The sequence below is a fragment of the Hippocampus bargibanti genome, linkage group LG11, assembly GCF_051943395.1.
Source record: "Hippocampus bargibanti isolate YZ-2025 linkage group LG11, ASM5194339v1, whole genome shotgun sequence".
Lineage (NCBI taxonomy): Eukaryota > Metazoa > Chordata > Actinopteri > Syngnathiformes > Syngnathidae > Hippocampus > Hippocampus bargibanti.
The window spans coordinates 9,078,724-9,097,566 of NC_142744.1; the positions used below are offsets into that span (position 1 = coordinate 9,078,724).

Sequence of the window (18,843 nt, forward strand, 5' to 3'; positions counted from 1 at the left end):
GCCCCCAAAATAGTTCGATGTGTATCACAGGATGTCTCAACGCAACTTGTCGATCAGTTAGAGGTGGGAGTGGGGGGGCCGAAGCGTCTTCCCCACACGAGCCTGTCGAGCTGCTAAGACAGGAAGTGTGTATTTCAACAGCTTGGCATCTGACGCGGCTCGACGGACCGCGGCAGGATGTGGTGGAAGCAGACAGGGCGTGACCGAGTTTCTGCGGGCGACTCTTCCAGCAAAAGCGCACCCAAATAGGTTTAACTTCCTTTTTTTTGGGACATAAAAAAAGAAAGAAACGTCTGTGGCGTTGACCTACTCATGAATGCCAAGTTCATGAATGGGCCCTAAGGGCCTGGAGGGAGAGACGCTTTGGGTGCGGGAGTGTTTGGAGTTTCACTGAGTCATATGAAATGTACTCATTAGTCATGAATCTTTGAAACATTCTACCCCGGAGCCAATTTCACTGAGAATCATCAAATGTCCTGATTTTGTTCATCATATCACATGCTTGAAATACCACAGGAAATAGGAAACATTTTGATAACACGAGGCCTTTCGGTGAAAATGTTTGTGATTATGATAATTCCCCCCCCGGAGTCGCTTTCAAAGTGAAATATATGCTGGGCATGTCTATCAATTAAATGTCAATTTAAAATAAAGTTTTAAAAAAAGGTACAATATCTGCGATTGGGGTTCAAATTATTGATTATGAATCAGTCCTCAATTTTTTATTTATTTTTTATTCACGTAATTTGAATTGGGTTGGATTATCCTTTATTAGTCTAGCAGTGGAGAAATTTACATTTCACAGCAGCAAAGTGATAAAAGTAAGCGGAAAGGAAAGGAAGAAGTAGAAAAACAAAATACAAGAGCTACTGTAAAGGCAACCACTCTCGCATAAAACAAATCATGTGACACAACACAAAAGACGGAGACAGTCATTCAATCTTAAGCACTTTCTGCACCCTCATTGTTGTACGAAGCAGTTCTAGATGAAATAGGAGAGGATAAAAGCATCGTTTTCACCAGTGGATCAGAGACGTCATGGTGCTATTGCACGTCTGCTCCAAGCTAAATATTGAAAGCAAACTCAATGCTGTAGTATCCATTGAGGAAAATAGACAGACTCATATCTCCTGTCCCATGTAAATCCGCTTCAATTCCAAGCCGCAAGAGTTCCACATAGGCATTTACGTATCCCTCTTTGTAAAACCATCATTTTGTCCACATTCCTGAGCGCTTGTATACAGACAAAATGGATGGGATGCTGTATCGCCGAACAAACCACGTTAAGCGATGCACCGACCCTAGAACTCCCATTTTTAGCATAACGGCTTGTTTCTCATGACCAATATCGAGCCACTTCTACGATTGCGATTTTGTGAAGATTATGTTATCCTGACGCGGGAAATCTGCAATTTTACTGTGACACAACCACAACATCATCATAGTCGAACAACCCGAGATGTACATCACGTGTGTGTAATGTGTCGGCGATGAAAGTACAAACTGAAGGCCAGTGCTTTTTTTTTCTTTTTAATTGTTACTGAGATAAGATATTTATGAGCACAGTTTTACCAGCAGGTTACCCCTCTTACACACACACAACTCAAAGCCATAAAAAGCTGTATCTAAATGGCAATTTAATCATTGTTTAAGTCCCAGCATTATAACGTGTAGTTGTGACATTTGCACCAGTAAGTGAGTGATTCGTTTATAATTGACCAACACTGCGCTGTCCTAAACACGCACGTACTTTCTTTCCACTCCACAGCTCTTTGTATGTCTGTTACGTATACAGAGTGTCTATATACCGCACCCATACATTATACATTCAGCAAGAAGACCGGGCGGGTATTTATAACCGTTATGTGTACAGATACACGCAAGGGAGTAAGAACTTGACCTCGGAACTTGTTTGCTTCGTCTGTGTGGCAGTGTGTCAGTCCGGATCGAGCGGCTTGCGCCGCTCCCTAAATAGGAAGTCATTTGATCGCCCGAGTCGTTGCAATACCCAAGGTCATCCCTTGAACTGGCGCACCGCTTTCCTGCCTCGCACACACCTGCTCGCCCCACTCACAAATAGGATCATAAACAAAAAATCATCCAACCGTGTGATTATTATTGTTTTTTTTGTTTTTCCCAAGATGGCGGCGTGTGAACACGCAGCGCCTTCCCTCTCCCGGCAAATTGGCGTTTTCATGTTTATTATGTTTGTTAAAGTCATTACATGCTGGGTCCGAGAGGACAGTAATTTCATCTGTGCTGTATGTCATGCATATTAGCATATTTGACAATAAAGCTGACTTTGACTTTGACTTAGCTTAGCCATGTCATGCTGGAGGTCCCTGATCATGTGCTATGTTATTTGTTTATCCGGTATTTGGATTCCACTCCTCTGAATATGTGCTTGTATGTGTCGATTGTTGTTGTAGTGGTAGCTGTTGTAGTATTTAACAGCCTATGCGCTACACAAACATCTTTCTGCTCCAATAAAGTCGTCTGCTGCGGAAGCGTCACGTGTACAGTGCTAACGGTCTGGGGAATATGCAGAGGCTGCGGAAATAGGTCACCGGGAACGTTCACATGGTTGAGTCTGTCTAGGGCAGTATGTTTCATCCAGTTGCTGCAAAGTGTGTGTATGTGTGTGTGTGTGTGTGTGTGTGTGTGTGTGTGTGTGTGTGTGTGTGTGTGTGTGTGTGTGTGTGTGTGTGTGTGTGTGTGTGTGTGTGTATTCCTGTGTTCATGTGTGTGAGAGAGACTGCAGCAGCAGGCAGGCAGACTGCTGGTGATTAGGACCAACAGGGCAGAGTTCAGCCAAGCGAGTGTGTGGAATGCTAATCCACATTGTCACAAGGCGAGGTTTGGCCTCTCAACGGGGCTGGAGACATACGTGTGTGTGTGTTTATGGTATTGTATGTATGTGTGCTTGGCATGCCAAGGGTGTTGTGTATGTGTGTTGTTAGCCGCCCACATAAGAGAGGTGCTACTTTATGGCAGATTAGCACAACACGGTGTTTGTTACTAAAAACACCACAGGAGGGTGGGGGGGGGGGTGCAGTGAGAGAGCGACGGACAACAACGCTCCTCAAACGAGACAGTTGCGTCGAGGTTTGCAGACGCACTCATTAAACCAGCACGGACCGGCGAGAATAATGAGCATTAGCTGTGTATGTGGGTGTGAAGGGGGGGGGGGGTATTTATTCGTCATCTGTCAGGTAAACAGGAATCACATGAGTAGCCATTAGTCAACGACATACGTGTCCATCAATATTACTGAAGCATTTCTGAGATCTACATACTGCATGTTGACCATCATGCTAACAAAAACAAACATTTCGGTACCATATTTTCCGGTGTATAGGGTGCACCCGAGCATAAGGTGCACCCCCAATGAATGGTGTATTTTGAAACATTTTCCATATATAAGGTGCACCGGTGCCCCTTCACTGAATGAAAAAAAAATTCCCAATATACTATTGCACTGTAAATATATACATTTTACGGTGTATATGGCGCACCTGAGTTTAAGGCACACCCCAATGAATGGTATATTGCAAACTTTTTTCCATTTATAAAGTGCACCTTCACTGAATGAAAACAATGTTCCAAATATATATACTGTAAATATATGTTTTCCGGTGTATAAGGTGCGCCGGAGTATAAGGCGCACCCCTAATGAATGGTATATTTTCAGAGGTTTTCCATATATAGGCGCACTGGAATATAAGGTGCAAAAAGTTTTTCTTATATATAAAAAGTTTTTCTTATATATATATATATATATATATATATATATATATATATATATATATATATATATATATATATATATATATATATATATATATATATAAACTTATAAATATAAAATTCTTCCAAATATAAGGAGCACCACATTGTAAGAATAACAGTAGAGGCTTGGGTTATGTACTACTATTGGGGGAAATGGAGTCGGTGGATGCAGACAGTAGTTGCAAGACCTGTTGTGGCTCAATATGACTTTCCATATAAGGCGCACCTGTGTATATGGCGCAGGGTCATCTTTTGAAGAAAATTAAGGATTTCAGGTGCACCTTATCCACCAGAAAATACGCTACGAGGAAAACCAAGCTAATTTCCCTCCCATAGCATTCAAAATAATCCTACATTTACATATATACACGGTCGCACAATCTCAGGCGCCAGGTGGTCTGCCATTGCGCACGTCACATCCAGGGCCGACCACATCATCCGCAATGGGGGGTGGGGAGGGGGGTCTTGTAATTTATATTCCGGTGTCGTTGGCAGACCCCCAGCCATTGTATTTTTGTTTCCGCAATGTCAAGCCGACGTGCGCTACGACCGCCCTAATTTGAATGCTAATGTAGCGACTAATTGTAGCAACTATAGAAACGTATGGAGAAACCCATAATAGGTAATCTTCAGAAGAAAAATGAAACATTACAAAAACATGACAGCGTTTTTTTTAATCAGCGTCAAAATATGTTGAGAAACACAAAAAAATCATTAAATGCTTGTCACGCAACTGATTAGTTTCCTCGGGTTGTCTTGCTTGGAAACAAATACTAATCCTGACCCTCACTAAAGGTCTTCGCCAACCGCTTAGCCGTCATGCGCATTATAGCTTTTCTACCACCCCACCCCTCTCCCTCACAACAACAATACCTTTCAAAAACACAGGAGGCCAAATATTTTTTCGTATTCATTTGCCCAGCAAAGCTTCGTCACCCAGTCAACAACCAGCGTTAACCTTCAAACGCTCCTTAGAAGACGGGGCCGGTGTCCTTCGCGTGTCACGTGACATTTACTCCGAAAGACCACGCACGCACACACACACACACACACACACACACACACACACACACACACACACACACACACACACACACACACACACACACACACACACACACACACAGGTGTGCACTTTAATGAGCTGTCTCAACACACCGCGCGTTGTAGTAAGGGTTAAGCAGAGAAACGACTGGAGGCAACCTGTCATTAAAATGTGTCTGTGCTTCTCTTGTTTTTGTCATCAATCGCCGCAAACGTGCTTCGACGAGGCACCACTGCAGTGGCTTCACCGTCACTTTCCGTCGGTCTCTGCCCCCCCCCCCCCCCTCCCCGAGTTTCTCCCAGCCCACCCGCTCCCCCTCCCATCGTCTCTGTTGCTGCAGTCGGGAGGGGAAAAAAAGGATCCAGCCAATCGGGAGCCAACATAAACAGACGAGCCCCCTCGCTCTGCACACACGCGCTCTGCGCGGCACACACCCACCCACACTCCCTCCCTCCCTCCACCCCCCACACGTATACACACACAGACACACACACCTGGTTGTGCTCTTGCCTCCAGGCTCTTACATGTGCAAACGCACACTCGTTCAAGTGCGTCTTTGTAAACACACTACTATGCCTGACAACGCACACATTACGAATACATGATTGTTTTCCTTTCCTTTTTTTATTAACTCATTCACTGCCAGATGATGTGCAAAAATGTGTCCACTTCAGTGCCAGGGTTTTTTGTCATTGTCACTTGAATTTGAGGACCCACAGAATATTGAGTTTTAGGACTACAAAATAGTCAATGCAGCGTAACAAACCTCAGTCGCTCTTTCATCAGAAAAAAAAGAGTTCATTCCTAAAATATATGCGCCTGATGTTACATGAGCTTGAAATGAGGACGGCTGTCCAAAATACAATGCAATACATACATATTGGCTTTAACCACATCTGAAGCCGGAACAATGCGCTAACATGGAAAAAAGGGAAATGCTGCCCCTTGTGGAAAACAAAAAAACATTGCCAGAGGTCGGGCCATCGCTTTATCGCTGTCTAAGCATGAAATAATAAAACCCAAACAAATTCAGGAATGCCGCTCTACATCATATTTTCAATTGCCGAATGAATTTGTGAATGGCAGTGTATGAGTTAACAACATCTCTCTCATAGCAGCGCGACGCGGCCAACCCCAACCATTAACAACCACCGTGGGGGAATAACAATGACATTTTGCGACGCACAACTGCACATTGCGCAATTGCGACTGGGTTATCCCATATTAATCTCTGAAACAAAGACGGATAATCCGTTTGCTCGTGGATCAGGTGGCTGTTACCTGCTTGTCAAACATATTTGAGCTATGAGTGCTAATTACCATATTTTACAGTGGATAAGGCGCACCCAATAGCCTTGATTTTCTTCAAAAGTTGAACCTGCGCCTTATATGTGGGTGCACCTTATATGTGAAGTAATAATGAGCCACAACAGGTCTCGCAACTACTCTCAGCATACACTGACCCTAGCCTCTACTCTTGCGCCTTATAATGTGGTGTGCCTTATATTTGGAAGAACTTTTATATAATTGTATATTATATTTAGAAAACATTTTTCATTCATTGAAGGTGCGCCTTATCATCCGGTGCGCCGTGAATATGGAAAAAGTTTGAAAATAATAATAATAATAATAATAATAATAATAATACAGTAAAGTCTCATATCGATATTCTCGGGAGTCGGAAAAAATATCGATATAACCGGAATATCGATATATCCGATCCTGCGCCGAACTGCATTAAAATGGGGGATCTTTGATATGACATGTAATTTTCTCCTTGAGTTCATGGATTGCGTATCTAGTAAGCTTTTGTACTGTAGTGAAGTGAAAAATAAACTTGTGCATTCAATAAAAATGTCTTTACACTTTTTTAATGATCATTTCATTTCTAAAATTCAACCAATGCAAAATCCTCACGTTGTTCTATACACACGAGAGAAACCACGAACGCCAGCATGTACATATGAAAAACAAGTGATTATAGCAACCGATAAAAAGATATCTGAATACAACACAATTAAAGGACAACCGACGTCTCCGGACAAGTTGTGTCCATAATTTGTAAAATGGCTTCAAATAGGCTCTACAGAGCGTATTTTAATAAGATTCCACTGCATATAGCTATATTTTACGTTTTAAGACTCGTGCTGAATATTCAGGAAGTCTTGTTTTTGAGTTGGTGACGAGTCCGTACGTGACGTCACTAAAGGAACGCCCCTGACCGAAAAAAAGACACATTATAGCAGTCTTTCCATCACGTCAATGTATTTTGCTGTACTTGTTTGGTCTGAAAACCTCGTGTTGCACCCAAAAGCCGCCAGAAGAGGGCGACCAAGCTCCATGGAAGGAATTTATCAGCCTGTGGAAACGGGCTGATTAAGTCCTCACAGGAGCTTGGACGCCATTTTCTGCCTCTTTGTGGTGTGTGATACATTTCCCCCCAATGTTGCCTCAAAATGGCACGGAATAAATTCTTTAATCGATTGCGAACATATATGCTTTCCTCTTCAGAACTATTTGAATCATATTCATAACTGAATGTGTAACAAGAAAGCATATTCTCCGAATCTGAAGCCATTGTTTTCATTCTCCAGCAATGCAAGACGTCTTTGCGTGACGTCACGAACAATTCGCAGCTCAATTTTTTGCAGATTTTGGACACTTTAAGTCATTTTTATTGGTGTTTTGCATTTGAATAAAATATCATACTGCGTGTTTTGGGTATTTTAGATGCTATAAAACGTTTTTCTGATGTCAGTTAAGAAACAAAAAAGTGACGTCGGTTGTCCTTTAAATACATACAATACAAAAACAAAAACTGCAACGTTTACATTACTTTCGAAAAAGTATTCTGCGGCACGTCGAACTCTTTCGCAATGGAGGATTTGCCTCTTGTTGGATTCTCCTCCACAGCCACTATTGCCTTGTACTTCGTTCCGATATCACAATTCTTACGTTTCCCCATGGTTGAAATTGGTGGTGAACAACTGTATATAAGAAGAATACAGTATGTTTCAGATGCTATTGCAGAAGTAATGAAAGATGTGAGCTCTGCTACACGAAAGCTGGTCATGTGACCAACGATGGAACAGATACAGATTTCGCTAATGCTCGTACTGTATTGAAATCCTTAAGCAAATATCGATTCAGCTTGAAGCTGCTTTTGTATCGACAGAAGCAGACCAAATTGGCTGGCGGGAAATTAAAGGGGCATCGTAGTAACCAGATTATCGTAATAACCGGCTATCGTACTAACCGGAGCTGATTATATCATCAAAGACTAGAAATTTGCTGGGAAATAAATAGTATCGTAATAATCAGTACTATCAATATAACCGATATCGATATCACGAGACTTTACTGTACATTGAATTTCTCAGCGCCTTTCAACCACAGTATTTTTGGGGCGGGTGCCTTACACTCTGACAGCCTTTTGTATGGCCGCCCCAATTTCAAGCTCAGATAACTCCAGACTCCTAGGAATTAACTATTTGTTTCGGATGAAAGAAGAGTCTACTGTCTCTAACACTGTATTGAATGTTTATGTAGTCCTCCAACCAGGCAGTCAGGAGACTCAACTCTCTCCCAGCCCTGCTCCCCCTGCCCCTTCCCACTGCCACACTCACCGAACTCTGAGTACACGCTATACGCTGTACTATCATCCTGAACTCTTTTTTTTTCTGCAAGACCTCACTTCAACCTTTTTTTCTGTTTTTGCCTCACTACACTACGTCACTTTACATACGACACTACCTCACTTTACATACGACACTACCTCACTTACATTCAGAAATTACATGTATTGTCTGTTGTCAATTGTCTGTCTTTTTTTAGCCAGATGAAAATTCATTGCATGCTGGGTCCGAGAGGATGTCAATTTCATCTGTGCTGTATGTCATGCATATTAGCATATTTGACAATAAAGCTGACTTTGACAACTCAATATTCTATGGGTCCTGCAATTTGAGTGAAAATGACAAAAACCCTGGCACTGGAGTGGACACAGTTTTGCACATCACCTGGCAGTGAATGAGTTAAGGTTAAAATGTACTTTATTTTATTTGTATAATCGGGTGGAGCCTTGAATATCGGCTCCATCAAACCCTTTGCTAAGCCTGGCCTGGATTTGCTGAAAACACACATGCGCAGAGCTAATGTCGCTTTTAGTATTTACACACACACACACACACACACACACACACACACACACACACACACACACACACACACACACACACACACACACACACACACACACACACACACACATGCACGACTTACAGGATGAGAAGCTGACATAGTGAATCATGAAGCTCACACATACACAGACAGACACACAAGCGCACACACGCATCTATAGTGTATAATATATAGCACATCCTCACATTGAGTGAGACTCCCAGCTGCGTTGTGGCCCGCCTAGCAATGAATCACACGCACACCAGCGCGTGATGGCAGCCCGTTCGGCTTTGCTCCTCTTTTATTCATATAGCTTCCTCGGCGGCCTCGCTCGCCTCCTTTTTTTTTCTCACAAAGACATTCATCTCCATTTTCCATCTCTTGGATGTCATTAGCTCCCCCCCTGTCCTCCATTTTCGAAGGTCTTTGTCTCGATATTGTCTTTCTACTTCTCCGGCATTCTTTTTTTTCCGCACTGCCGTCAGGATCGTTGACATCACAGACTGGACGTCACAGTGCGGGAGAGAGTGGGGCAGGGTTACGGGATAACAGCAGGATGAGTCTTGCTGTCCGAAGTTGTACATTTGTCACGACAGGTGGAAGCTATTGAAAAGCCATTTGCGTCTAACATTTTGATACGGAGGTCTTGGTGTCTTGATACGCATCAGTCATGGCAGCGAACATGTTGGGCCAACCGCTTGTCGGCGTTTGTAAGGCGAGGAAAAAAAAATCTTGCCAAAGGATCAAATTTTGAGTAGATGCCACTGTAGTGACTGATGCGACATACATAGAAAATAAATATATTTTCATTGAATATTTTTTTAAATAAAAATTGCCCCAAATTGATTTTAAACCCCACTTTTTGGATTCCATTTGTACATTTCCAGTTTGTTTCACCTTGATGTGCCCCCCACCCCCTTTTTTTTCCTTCCTTCCAGAAGGCGGCTGCTGCAGATGAAGACCAGGAGAACCAAGCGCGCAAATCCACTGCGGACCTCTGCCATCCCAATGGCAAGCTGCCTGAAACCGAGACCACGAGGAAGGTCTGTCGCTGGGCTACCCCTCCCTTCAACCCTCCACACCAGCACCACCACCATTTTTCAGTTTGCAATTTCACATCCATCAACCTCCAGTTTTTCTTGCCGCCCTCCCATACAAGCGGGTCAGCCCTGTGGGTCAGCTACCATCCGCCAAGCGCGCACACAAGCTGGTCATTTTCTGATGGCTTGTCTCCTCAGTCATGTCAGGAAGCGCGTGGACACACACACAAGCACACACACACAATAACACAGCTGCAGAGATGCTCTTCGAAGCTCTTTATCATCATTATCTCTTTTTCTCCACACACACACACACACACACACTCAGTGAGCAGCAGGTGATCCCTCATCCATGTCTCCTGGCAGCATATATTAGTTCTATTAGATTACATTTCTGACAACGAAGCCCATTTCCTCTGTCATGTCTCCACGTAGCGCTTACAACGCATCTAATGACCAATTGTATCGTATTTTCCGTTGTATAAGGTGCACCCAAAAGCCTTAATTTTCTTCAAATGATGGCCCTGCGCCTTATACACAGGTGCGCCTTATATGTAAAGTCATATTGAGCCACAACAGGGTTCGCAACTACTGTCAGCAGCCAACCGACCGACTCCATTTCCCCCTAAAGAAGAGGTAGTGCGTAACCCCAGCCTCTACTGTATAGCGCCTTATATGCCTTATATTTGGAATAATTTTATATATGTATATATTATAGTTCATTCATTGAAGGTCCGCCTTAGTCAGGTGCGCCTTATATATGGAAAAGGTTTGAAAATCCATCATTCATTGGGGTGTGCCTTATACACCAGAAAATACGGTAATCTCTGTCTGAAAATGGTGTTTATCCTGATTATTTTGCCGTTTCCATTTTTTTAGCCCTTTTATACCAAAATACAAAAAAAAACAAGACATAATGCTTAAAATTAGATCATCTTCAACACCATTGGCATTGCCACTCATAGGTAACTTTCCTAATATCTGAGTTTTTAAATTAGCATATTTTCCAGTCTATAAGGCACACCAAAAAGCCTTGATTTTCTTCGACCCTGCGCCTTATATGCCAGTGCACCTTGTATGTGAAGTAATATTGAGCCACAACAGGTCTCGTAACTACTGTCAGCAGCCACTGACTCCGTTTCCCTCTATAGAAGAAATATTGCATAACCCCAATCTCAACTGTAGCGCCTTACAATGTGGTGTGTATTTATTATCTATTAGCTTATTACCCCTCCTTTTTTATTTATCCAGCTATCCAGCTATTTAGCTATATAGCTGGCTATATAGTTGGATATCTAGCTGGCTACTTAGCTAGCTACCTAGCTAGCTAGTTATTTGCTATTTATTATCTATGAGTTAGCTGTCTGGCTGGCTATCTAGCTAGCTATTAGCTGTCTGGCTCGCTGGCTAGCTATCTATTAGCTATATGGCTATCTATCTGGATAGCTGGCTATCTATTTACTATCTATTGGCTAGCTTTCTATCTAATTGAGCTACCTTTGGTTTGAGTGAACGCTGGCGTGTGTGTCTGCCGCTGCTCACCCACACAAAAACTTATCCTGTGACTGTAAAATGACCTTGAGAGTTTTGAAAGGCACTTATAAATGAAATGTTTTTTATATATATATATATATATATATATATATATATATATATATATATATATATATATATATATATATATATATATATATATATATATGAAACTGTTTTCATTCATTGAAGGTGCGCCTTATAGTCCGTTGTGCCTTTATATGTGGAAAAGGTTTGAAAATACCCACCATACAGTAATCACACCTCCATTCAAAAACGTATGTTTTTATCCCTTTGCTTTTACTGCAGGTGAAGATGTCGCCGACCATGGTGTACAATCAGCTTTTTCCTGATATAAAGGAGGAGCCGGGACATCCCGCCCTGGTCCACCCAAGGTACGAAAACACAAACGCCGTCTCGCAAGCAGCCGTGTTTGTTGTCCATCCGCGTTGCACTTGTCAACAATCAGCAAGCTGTGCATTTTTTCAAACAGCCTAGGTTTGCCACTGTTGTACGCTTAAGCTAGTTTGCCGTGCTAGCCTGTCTGGAGGGGGGTCTCGTGATGATAATGGGGGCAGGGTCTTTGCGAGTAAAGAAGCAGATAGTGCCACCTGGATGTTAGCGATAAGCCCAAGGTCTGTTTAGGCGGAGTCGGTGTAAATACAAGATAAGACCTACCCAGATATTCAGCGCCAGCGTGAGTTTTATTGGCGCGGGTAGCGTAAATTACGGCTTGTGTATATGCTGCATATCACCCCCCTCTGCTTCCTCCTCGCTCAGTCCATAACTCATAAGGTTTTATGAGATCATGAAAGGTGACATTGCTTGCTCTCGATGATGAGTAGGGTAACAAAAAAGCCGGAGCCAGTCAATTATGAACAAACGGAATTAATTAAAGCCGTCTCGGAGTGCATATCGATGTTTAATCTCTTTTTTTTTGTCTGTCTTCTCCAGCTACTACCTGTACACATACGATAAGATGGTGGCTCCCAACGTGTCCCTGAGCAGGGAGGCAGAGATGAGCCCCGAGATACTCGGGGCGCTGCTCAAACATCAATACGGCCGAGGAGCGCCGCACCATGACGAGCCTCCCATGGGTCAGTTGGAATTTATTATTTATGATGCATGCTCAAAAGTGCACTGTTTTTATTTTTCACATTGGCTACAATGACTCCAAAAGGTGAATTTGATTTTATTCTTCCCCAAATGGGGAAAAAATTGTATATCGGTTTGAAGAATGGATGCCATTTCAGATTGAATATCAAATGGGCCCTAGAGCAGCAATCATGTACTGTATGTCACTCATAAGTCTGCTCTCGAGCGGTGCGCTGGTAGAGTGCTGCATGTTTGTAAATAAATACACACTTAGAGAAGAGCTGGCACAAACTATTAACATTCTTACGATGTGACCGGGAGAGACAAGCATGCTTATGGAAGAGACACACGTGTGCACTGTAAACAGTAAGACACACATCCACATTCACACACACATATACACACACACGCCCGCGGCTATGCACATAATCGTATGCTGACCTTCACTTAAAGACTGGATGTATGGGGTAGGGGTTGGGGGGGGGGGGGGGTACTTCACTATCGATGAGCAAAGAAGGGTAACAGTGACCTCCTTTTCTGGACTTCTTCTGCAGTGTGTGTTTTGAGTTCTAAAGCATGGGTTCTTGAACTTTTTTTTATTCATCTTTTCGGCCTTTGGGTTCTTAGGACTTTTTTTGCTCTATAGATGTTGCAAATTTCATTTTGCAAAGTGAAAGTGTCTCGGGGTTGAAGATTGGAGGATGAATGAATGAATGAATGAATGCAACTGACAAGTTAATAAATAAAAAAAAATAAACACAGATAAATAAATACAATAAGTACATCAGTAAATAAATACATACATAAAATGAACAGGTAAATAAATAATCAAATAAATACATACATAAATATACAAACAAATATAAATAAATAAATAGATAAATAATAAAATAAACATGTAAATTAAAAAAATAAATACAAAAAACGAACAGGTAAATAAATACATAAATAAATAAAAAAATAAAAATACAGGGATAGATAAATAATAGATGAATGAATGAATAAATAAATAAATAAAAATAAATGATTAAATTAATAAATAAAACCGACAGGGAAGGAAATAAATAATAAATACATACACAGATAAATAAACAAACAAATAAATAAATACATACATAATAAATAAATAAATAAATGCATCATAAAACGAACAGTCAAATAAATAATAAATATATGAATGAATGAATGAATGAAAATTCTGGGGACTGGGGGATGCAAAAATAACTTAATAAATAAACAAGTGGATGGATGGATGGAACAAACTCCTTGCATCTTCTCCGGCATGCCTATTTTTTAGACCCCCCCCCCCCCATAAGGGGCGATCTTTTTCCGCATAAACGTCAGTCCGCATTTTGCTACCTCCTTTTTTCCCCTCCATCGCTAACTTCTTTCTTCATCCCCCTCAGACCTTCACGCGTCGCCTCCACTGGCTGAGGAGGCCAAATCCCAACACACTGCCGAGCGGGAATGCCAAACCCAGGCAGTTTCCATGGAGACGAGCAGCCTGAGCGGCAAGACAGCCGCCCGCTCCTGCAGCCCTTCTCCTCTTCATCCTGCATCGCCGCCGCCGCCCGTCACAGGGGCGGCGGAAGAAGACGCCGCGTGCGCTGCCAACATGACGTCAGCTGGGCTGGAGGACGACAAGGACAGGATCGTGGTGGAGATCATGCAGATGTACGGCAGGCAGCAGGAGAAGCTCAACTCCACCCTGCAGAAGCAGCTGCAACTGGAAATGGTAAATAGACTCACGGGGTTCCTCGTTTGAAGTCAGAACTTGACTTGACTTGTTGTACGCAAAATATATTGATGAGCAACTGCAAGATCTCCACTTGCGGATTATACGCAAAGCTCCAAACCAAAATGGAGCCCTCTGTGTCTATTCCCACACGACTTCTTGACAATTTTTGCTTGGTCTTTTCGGAAGATATCCCAACCAAATTTCAGGTTGCTCAGTGAAGCTAGAACTTGCTGCTGAAGTTAAAAGTTAGTCTCTCTTGCATCTGACATTTGGTTACTTTTCTTTTCACGCAGGAACTGGAGACGTTGCGTGGCGGCGAAGCAGCGCGGCTCCGCGAGTTGAGCGCCGAGCAACGGGAGCTGCGCACCGAGTTGGAAGCGGTGCACAGCGAGCAGGCGCGTCAGCTCGGCCGGGCCCGCCAGGAACAGTTGGAGCTTGAGACGCGTCTGGAGCAGCTTCGGCAGCAGACGTGCGCTTGCGAACCCGCCGCTCAGCGCCAGCAGGAGGCGCATTACGCCGCACAGGTGTGATGCTACGCCGCATGTCGGACCGACGTGGGCTGATTTTCAAGTACACAAATGTGTACCGTGTTTTGCTATACTATAAGGCGCACCACGAATGAATGGTGTATTTTCAAACGTTTTCCATATATAAGGCACACTGGAGTAAAAGCGCACCTAAAATGAATGAAAAACATTTTCTAAGTATAATATATAAATATAGAACCAAATATAAGGCGCACCACATTATAAGGCTGGCCCTGGCCTCTGGAAATGTTTTTTTTTTTTTTTTTTTCATTTCCACAAGTGGGCAACATTTCCCTTTTTTTTCCATGTTAGCGCTTTGTTACAGCTTCACCTGTTGTTAAAGCGCCATGGAAATAAATATGTATGTATGGATAACATGTATTCTGGACAACCGCCCTCATTTCAAGCTCAGATAACTCCAGACCCATACAATTTAGGAATTAACTCATTGTTTTCTGATGAAAGAAGAGAGTCTAAGCTTTCTTACACTGCATAATAATAATAATAATAATAATAATAATAATAATAATAATAATAATCCATTTCAAACGCTCAAGGTTACTTTACAGTCACAGGATTTTTTTTCTGTGGGTGAGCAGCGGCAGCCACACGTGCAAGCGTTCACTCAACCCAGAAGTAACTGAAATACAGATGGAAAGCTAGCTAGATAGCTTGACTGTTTATATAGTCCTAAAACTCAATATTCTTAGAGTCCTGCAATTTGAGTGACAATGACAAAAAGTGGAGTGGACACATTTGCACATCGTCTGGCAGTGAATGAGTTAAGGCCATCACTAAAGTAAATACGCAACTTTTTTTTGACGTGAAAACTGACATTAATGTTGTCCGTTATTTATATTTTTACATTGTTTAAGTTGCTAAGAGCTCCACCTCACGTTCTCTCCGCAGTTGTCGGATCTTCGCCAGAGGCTGGAACGCGCCGAGGCCGACCGTCAGGAGCTGCAGGAGGAGCTGAGACGGGAACGGGAGGCGCGCCAAAACCTGGAGCGCACCATCACCCAACTCAAGCAGCAGATGACCCAATCGGGTGCCGCCATCCGCACCGGGGGCAGCCCCTCGCCTCCCCTTACACCGTCGACTGGGCCCCCCAACGCCCATTCGCCCGCTTCCTCGTCCTCCTCTTTCTCGGAGGCTCCAAAGTAACTGTCGACCTTCTTCTGCGTTCACTTGTAGGACTTTTGTAATTGAACAGAAAAAGAATTTTGTCTTTTTTATTTTTATTGTTGTTATTATTATTATGACCGCTAGTCCTTCTTATGCATTTAGCAAACATATTTAAAAACCTTTGCGTTTCTTTTTTTTTTTTTTTTTGGCACGTGATTACAATTTCTAGCCACCACCGTTCGCGCTGCTTGTTTGGCATTCCCTCAGCACACCTCATGGACAAAAATGGAGGACAACTACTACTACCCCCCCCCCCCCCCTCTCTCGCACCACTGTGGCATTCTTCCACCCCCACCGAGAAAAAAAAACACTGCTCCTTTTTTTCTGGGGTACTTGAGTCATCCGATGAGGCAGCTTTCTTTTCCGCCCCGCCCCTTCCCTTGATTTGACCTGAATATGGGACAGCAGTTACACCCGCGTTATGCTGCCCAATTGAACAAACAACGGTGGGAAAGTGAGTCGAAGGGGGGCGCGTGGGGAGATGCACCCTATGGAGCGTTGACTTTGACAAGCACCGGAGCAGCGTTGGGCACAGACAGACAAACAGCACCACTTTTTGTCACCTTACCAGGCAAAAAGGTGCTTTTTATTGCCTCTACTATTACCTAGAATGTGTGTGAAAGTGTGCGTGTGTAAAATAATGGCTGAAATGAGGTTTAAAAAAAAAAAAGAAAGACAGGTGGGGCTCTTTCTAACTTTTTATGCATCTGTAACAAATGCAAATTGATAAGACATTCCACTGTGTTCCATCTCAAAGGTAGATTTTTAAGGGACGTTGCAAGTCAAGTCGTTGCTGATGTGTGGGGGGGGGGGGTAGTTTCCAAAAAATATTTAACATTAGAGTAAACAAAAGATTTATATTCACCTTGTACATAAACTAGCCATTAATATATGAACTCTTCTGTGGAATATTTTGAAGGTGAAATGAATGGGACGGAGGGGGATGGGATGCTTGTGATCATGCAAACTTGTCAAGTAGATACAGCGAAAAATTATATTTCACGTCACACTTTGCCACGGTCTTTTTTTTTTTTGAGCTGGGGAAAGAAAAAAAACATTCCTTTCACTTTTTCTATGAAATCTATGAAAGGCCAGACTTGATTTCTGAGGGGGAAAAACATCATGTTTTTCATAACAATTCCGATGAGGTTTTTAGAAATGATATATGCATGTTTCCTAGCCCTCTCGTGTTTGTCACATGACCACACACACATGAAAATAAAATCTCCCACACATAGAATATTAATCATAAACCACCGGGGCTCGTGTGCATGAACCTGTGCAAGTTTTTGAAAATCCTGATGGGTTGAGATGATGGCTTTATTCAAGGTCAGCGTGTGTGTGAAACTCAGACTGTAATTATATGTTTGTACACTGTTGACGCCACTGAATTCATATTCAGTATTAGTGTTGTTTATTTTATTTTTTATTTTTTGGTTTTGTGGGTAACACCAGAACAAGACAGTTTTCTACACAAGGGGGGGCTGCTGTTTGAAGTAAAAGAGACCCCCCCCCCCCCCGCCCTCTTTAACGATTAACATTTTGCAGTGTTACAATATAAATATGCTTTTGTACAGTTTTTTTTTAACACCAGTACCAAGTTTGTCCACCATGATGACATTAACATATCCGCAGTTCGGGTTTTAAAGTAACCTCGCCGCAGCCTGTAAATAAAGATGACAAATAAAAGACAGGAAATATGAATTCCCGACAGGAATGACAATCGGCGAATTTGGCAAACTCCTGTTCTTTTCCTATTCGGTGGCATGCTTTTGTCGTCCCTCCTAACGTTGATGGTGAGCGACAAGGAGGTGGTACACTGTGTTTTCATTTAAACACTTCTTTAAAAAAAATAAAAAGATCTATATATATATATACATATTTATCCAGAGAGAGCAAGATATTCGTGGCTTCCCTAACGCCGCCCTACAATGCCGAAACATGACTTGCAGTGTCCGTGTATAAATATGACCATTTGCCAATAACCATGTGATGAGACTTCTTCTTTGCATGACTTGAGACACTGATCTCCTACCTCATGTTGTGATATATATAAATAAGATGTTTTTTTAACGCAGAGGACACTCTTAACTGTTCAATCATTTAATATTGGCAAGTACAGACATGATCTAACCTGTAAATGCTTCTTAGCTCGATAATACCTCACTTCTTGTATCTTTGTGGTTTGTGTTTTTGTTTTATTTGTTTGATTATTTCTTTACCCTCATTTTCATTTCACACCTTGTACATATGACCTTGTGTAGAGACGATGAACTTGGATGCAATTCAAGTAAAGTTCTGTAGTGTTAAGCCATCGACGCGTGTCTGTCTCCTGATGATCATTTTTACATATCGATATTTAGCGCGTTGCCGGAACGAAACTCATCAACTATCCCAACATCACGAAAAACTTTATTATTAACTAACATTTTAACACTCCAACTATTGTGCTTTTTAAAAGTATAAAATCAGGTACAGTTTATTTGCTAACCTGTACAGACAATGGGTTGACATAGTATTTGTATCACATAAATAAGGGGCCGCAAAAATGGATTTTAACAAGTCAAAGGTCCGTTTATCAGCGATGATATGGTAGTATTGTAATTAATAATAATACATGTCATTTATAAGCGCCTTTCAAAACTCTCAAGGTCACTCTACAGTCATAGGGTAAGTTTTTCTGTGCGTGAGCAGTGGTAGCCACACGCGCCA

The 18,843-nt window shown here is 42.3% G+C and overlaps 1 protein-coding gene across 2 annotated transcripts in view; it reads left to right on the forward strand.

The window, feature by feature from the left end:
- LOC148891423 (ski-like protein) overlaps positions 1 to 18,445 on the forward strand; it is a 42,359-nt gene extending 23,914 nt beyond the window's left edge. The window contains exons 3-8 of one of the 2 annotated variants that reach the window (XM_089008982.1): positions 9,952 to 10,056; positions 11,896 to 11,981; positions 12,541 to 12,683; positions 14,088 to 14,416; positions 14,713 to 14,943; positions 15,856 to 18,445. In XM_089008982.1, the coding sequence (XP_088865108.1) occupies positions 9,952 to 10,056; positions 11,896 to 11,981; positions 12,541 to 12,683; positions 14,088 to 14,416; positions 14,713 to 14,943; positions 15,856 to 16,110 (1,149 nt within the window). In that variant the 3' untranslated portion in view covers positions 16,111 to 18,445. The remainder of the gene's footprint in view (positions 1 to 9,951; positions 10,057 to 11,895; positions 11,982 to 12,540; positions 12,684 to 14,087; positions 14,417 to 14,712; positions 14,944 to 15,855) is intronic. The other variant, XM_089008983.1, reaches the window with a different exon arrangement.
- Positions 18,446 to 18,843: the final 398 nt, after the last annotated feature.